The sequence below is a fragment of the Eurypyga helias genome, unplaced genomic scaffold, assembly GCF_000690775.1.
Source record: "Eurypyga helias isolate BGI_N326 unplaced genomic scaffold, ASM69077v1 scaffold24264, whole genome shotgun sequence".
Classification (NCBI taxonomy): domain Eukaryota; kingdom Metazoa; phylum Chordata; class Aves; order Eurypygiformes; family Eurypygidae; genus Eurypyga; species Eurypyga helias.
In genome coordinates, this window is record NW_010245964.1 from 2,734 (window position 1) to 8,007 (window position 5,274).

The 5,274-nt window shown below is 60.7% G+C and overlaps 1 protein-coding gene across 1 annotated transcript in view; it reads right to left on the minus strand.

Annotated features, from left to right (window-relative positions):
* The window catches only part of UAP1 (UDP-N-acetylglucosamine pyrophosphorylase 1), a 5,940-nt gene extending 1,248 nt beyond the window's left edge, over nucleotides 1-4,692 (minus strand). The window contains exons 1-6 of the mRNA XM_010150245.1: nucleotides 4,455-4,692; nucleotides 4,005-4,177; nucleotides 2,644-2,837; nucleotides 2,091-2,234; nucleotides 1,561-1,749; nucleotides 1,087-1,134 (exon numbers count right to left, since the gene is read on the minus strand). Coding sequence (XP_010148547.1) covers nucleotides 1,087-1,134; nucleotides 1,561-1,749; nucleotides 2,091-2,234; nucleotides 2,644-2,837; nucleotides 4,005-4,177; nucleotides 4,455-4,692 — 986 coding nt within the window. The remainder of the gene's footprint in view (nucleotides 1-1,086; nucleotides 1,135-1,560; nucleotides 1,750-2,090; nucleotides 2,235-2,643; nucleotides 2,838-4,004; nucleotides 4,178-4,454) is intronic.
* Nucleotides 4,693-5,274: the final 582 nt, after the last annotated feature.

The window sequence follows — 5,274 nt, forward strand, 5'->3', positions numbered from 1 at the left end:
CCTTGTCCCTGCTGCCACGCTCAGCCCCCTCCTGTCCCAGCTGCGAGTAAATAAAACGCACCCGCCCTAACCCAGCCCTTGCACTTGTGTTTGCCGTGGCGTCGGGTGCATTTCAAGGTAATACTTTAAAAACATATCCATTAACTAGCCATGAAGGGCGAGGGTAGGAAAACCACATCCTTTATCCTACAGGAACTAGTGCGACGGCCTCGGTTATAAGCCTGAAAGCACTCGGAGGTTTGAATTCCAAGCAGAGACCCCAGGTGTATCCCACCAGAGAAGACAACTTCTCCTGGGGGGGAGGAGGTAGTGAGCTTGCTGAGGCAGCAAGTCATTAGCACTCACCAGCTCTAAGTCCCAGCGGCACAGCCGGGCCCTGTGCCTACAGAACACGCTGCGATTACACAAGTCGCTTCAGCACTTCCGTCAACTTTCCCGGTTACTTCTGTAAACTTCCAAGCACGGAGCCAGGGGTTTTCCCTGGTGTCAAGGTCTGAATCTTCAAAACTCAAGAGCTGAAGTCCCACAGAGCCCAGCTGGCCGCCTACGCCGAGATTTGCACAGGCTACATCAAAGCCTGCGTGACATTTACTTCACGTTTTTAATCCCGTTGCGATGTGCCTGGCAGACACCCGGAGATGACAGCCGTCTCCGGCTACGGGACCGGCCAGGAGCAGTCCAGGCTGCCTACGCCACAGCGTGACGAACACGGGAGTGTCACCACAGGGACGTGCCAACGCGTTTCCCAACAGCACCCCGCCCGCAGGGTGACCTTTGGGGGCTCCCCTGCGCCAGCGGCACGAGCCCCTTCCGGTTATCCCCGCCGGCTGCTTCTGCGGAAAGGAGCCCAGGAGGGAGCAGACGCTGCCCACCGCCCAGCACCGTGTAAAGCGGCGTCCGTGGGGTCCCGTAGCAAGACATGCCCAGCTCCCAGCATGCGGCCCCCAGCCCCCCCCGGCCCCGTTAGTCACTACGGGGGCCCGCTCACCAGCGTGCGCCCGCGGCAGCCTGGCGCCCTGCTTGGCCTACAGCCCATTAGTACCTAAGCACAGCCCCGCCACCATGCACGCTGCACGGTATAGTTACTTGTCATTGACATCTGCCGGGGTGGCCTCTGACCTTCCGTTTGTGACGCTACGTGGGAATAAACAAGGGTTAGCAAGGGCAGGGGGGAAACAGAGCAGAACGAGTCTGGGGTTTGCTGTTCTCCAAACACAGGAAGCGGGAAGTCTCTCGGTTGAGGGATAACGTGACCCCAGCCTGGCTCTGCTGGCGTGATTGGGCTTTAGGGAGCCACCTGCATGGGCAACCTTGGCTGTGCAATGGAGACAGGTTCACAGCAATTGAATTAAGAAAGAAAACTCCTGCCAACCGAGTGAGCACCCCTCCTACAGGTCCCACCCAGCCCTGCCCCACAGACCACACAGGAGAAGGGACACGCAGCTGGTCCCCCCAGCAGTGCTGGTTTCAGGAGCGCTGAGCTGGAGAAGGGCTGGAGACTCCCCGGTGTGTTTTACCCATCCCAAAAAGGACGCGGGAGCGCTGGGAACAACAACTCACCGAGGGATGGCGGGGATGCGCGTGCCGTTTTCATCCACGAAGTGCCCCCCCGCATTGAGAACCCAGCAGTGGTGCAGGGACATCAAGGCGTGTCGGGCTGTAGTGGGGTTGTCCTTGCCGTTCTGGCTGTCTGCGTTCTTCAGGGGAGAGAACTCGTCCTCGCGCAACACCTCGTAGACGACAAACCTCCTGAGGGGAACAGGGTGCAAGAGGGTCAGGTTTGGGAAACGTGCCTGCTCCCTGTCACCTTGGCTTCATCCCTGCCAGGATGGCTGAGCCGGAGCCACGGTCCCCCCACAGCCACACCCATGGGGGACAGGAGGATCTGGGTTGTAGGGGCCTGCCCCTCCTGCTGCTCATGTCCCTGCTCATCTCAGGGCACAACTGTCCACCACTGCTGAACAGGGTGGCATCCTCTCCCCACCCGGGGGCATCGCCAGTGGGCACAGCCCTGGCACCCCCTCAGTGGCTCTCAGAGCTACCCGAGGGACAGCCAGCAGCCTGCTCCGCGCAGAGAGAAAAGGGCTTACTTTGAAAACTGGAAGATGTCAAAGACAAACTTTTCCATCTTGATCCCATTGGGCTTCTCCGGTTGGATCAGCTGCCCTGTAGTGATGTCCACATGTGGGATCTTCTTCTCAGCTACGTGGTGCTGCAGCTGCGGTTCATAAGTGCTGCAACAGGCCAGGAAAGAGCCGTCACTCACTCGAGCGAGCAGGGCACGTCTCCAGCCCCCCGGCTCAGACACCGCTGCGGCAGGACAGCCGCTCTGCCCTGACCATCGCCCCGAGGCAGGGGCTGATCATCCCCACAGCAGCCAGGAGACGGCCCCACACGCCTGCACTCTGGCAGCAGCAGCCGGCGATGGCCAGGGAAAACCTTATCTCAAGGAAGGGACCGTGCAGAGAGGTGAGGGTCAGGCCATGCATGCCAGGACCATACCCCACAGGCCTCATCCCAGCACGACTGCAACAGCTGGAGCTCAACCAGTGGAAAGCAAGGCACAGGCAGCCGGGCAGAGGGGTCTGCTCAGCACCGGCGTTCCTCTTCCGGAACGCTGGCGGCACCCCAGCAGGCCCTTACTTCACTACATCCTTCAGGAAGGCGGTGGTGAAGTAGTGATTGGCGATGTTGCCGGCGTTGAAGAGCAGCCGCCCGTCCGGGCCCCGTTTCTGGGCAGTGGCCAGGGATATCTCGCTGTACTCCACCACCTGGTAGACGCCATCCACTCGGCACACCACACCGACCGGCTCCGTGGGGTTGGTCTTCTCCACCACCTGCCCAAGGGAAGCGTCGTCAGGGAAATGCCCCACACTTCAAATACACCCCCCTTGAATCTAGCAGCCCCCACAGAAGTTTTTCCCTGTGCAGAACAGCAGGGATAGTGCAGGGATAGGGATGCTGGAGCGCTCCCCTCCCAGGGCCTTCTGCTAGCAACGGTGACCGGAGGAGGGTGAGATGGCAGGGTGGGGTGACAGGGTGTCAGGCACACCCTGAGGGCACGGGCAGGATCTGGCACCCAGCCCACGTGCGGCTGGCAGAGGGTACGGATATTTTTAGCACCCAGCCTGCGCATGAACAGCCAGCTTGCCAGACACAAGCAGGAACCTGCTGACTCAGCAGAGCCATCCTCGCACACCTGACCTCCCTCCTCTTCCTCACACCCCACACACGCCCCTCTTGTCACAGCCCCCCCCCAGCAAATCCCTACCCGTCACTGCCACCATGACAGCGCAGCACGCAGGGACGCAGGGCTTTCTCCTTTCTGCATGCTAGGGTTTATTTCCTCCTTCTCTGGCTCAGGACAGAAGGAGGAACTGCTTTCCCTTTCCCAGCTTGCTCTTTACAAGCTTTAGGGCCAGCAAGCCCTCTCACCTGTTTGCCAGAGCCGAGCCCAATGCAAACACAATCATACCGACCTTTTGGCTGTTAATCCAGCCTTTAAGTAAAGCTTTGGGCATGCAACGTCCTGCCTGCGAGACCTGGGGCTGGGCTCAGCGTCAGCTGTACCCGCCGTGTCCTGGTCTGGTGTCCAGGATGTCACAGCTGGGGACGGCTGGCAGCCCGTGGCAGGGATCCCGGCTGCCTGAGCTCCCCGCAGCTGCCCGGACAACAGCTGCCCAGCCCCGTGGGGCTCCCCGGCAGCTCTCACCCCAGAGACGAGGGGCGCTGGGGACCCTGGGGCCAGCAGGGACACGTCCCCGTACAAGACAGGAGGGGAGAAGTGCCAAGCAGGGTCAGTAACGTCCCACATCTCCTGGAATGCCAGACCCAAGGGGCAGGTGGGGCTCTGCATGCTTCACCAGCAAGCTCCCGGTGCTTAGTTATCCCTCCTAGCTGTGACAAGCCGGCAAAGGAAGGGTGAAGACTCAGGAAAGCCAGGCAAGGAGCAGGAGAGACCCCACCCTGCTCCAGGGAATTGGTGCCTGCAATCCCTCAGATACCTTTGCCCCGCAGTCTGCTCCCTTCTCCAAGCAGAACCCAATGAACCGGGGGTCAGCCACTTTCACCAGGATGTTGTCCACGCAGTAGACATGGACGCTCTGCACACCCCTCCGCTCCATGTCGTCCATGATGCCGTGTGCCCCCAGGGCCCGGTACAGGCCCCCGTTGCCATCTGGGAAGGAGAAATGCAAGCGTCAGGGATGTAGCAATGCCTGGCTGTCCCGTCAGCCACCCACGCTCATCCTCCCTCCCCACAGAGCTAGGGTGGAGGGTCACTGGCCCAGGCGTACCCCACCCTGGTTCTCCCTGCCAAGACACCTCCCAGCTGGGTCACCCGTGGGCCACGTCACACGGTGGGACTGCCCTACGCAGGCTTCAGCTCCCAAACTTTGTCCATAGCACCACGTCTTGCCCCCACACACCCCTCCTGCCAGTCCCCAGCCACCGACCTGGCGCCATGGCGATCTTGCCCTTCTCTTCAAGGAGGATTTTGCCATCAAACCCCAAGGCAGGCAACATGCCCTGCTGGAAGAAGATGACGTTTTCCTTCTTCAAGCCAAAATAGCGATGCTTCAGGAAGAACTCCTTGGTGGACTCCATAGTCCGGCCGCTTGTCATGATGTACCTGTCGCAGCGCAGAACAGACACGATGAGCAGGGAGGAGAGGCAGGGTCTCACACCCCTCATCCCACTTTAGCCTGCAACACCCAAGGTGGGCTTCCTCCCCCATCAAACACTTAGAAGGATCTGACCTGCTGTGGTCCCACCCCTCCTTGCAACAGCCATCTCCGAAAATTCCATGCCCTGTGCAGGGGGGGGACACCCAGCAGCCAGCTCCTGCCGTGACACCAACCTCCTGTGCACGGCACTGCCACAGACCCTCGCCTCCCAGTCCCCTGCCTTGCGCGACTGCTGTCCCAGGCATCAGGCTGGCCACAGGAGACACATCCCCATGGGCTGCGGGGTTGAACGTGGTAATGTGGGATCTGCTCATGCCACTCTCCGGGCGCTGACCCACTAACTCCAACAGGCTATGCCCCCAACAACAGCCCTGGTGTCAAGGCGGTCTATGCCAACACAGGGGCCCTTGGCCTGCCAAGGGGACCTGCATCAACCCACGGGTCCTTGGCCTGCTCACACCAGCGGGATCCACACCAACCCACAAGATCTAGACCCACCAAGGCCAACCAACACTAACGGGACAATGCCAACCCATGGGTCCTTAACCCACAGGCTAATGCCAACGGGGTTCTGCCAACCCCAACCGAC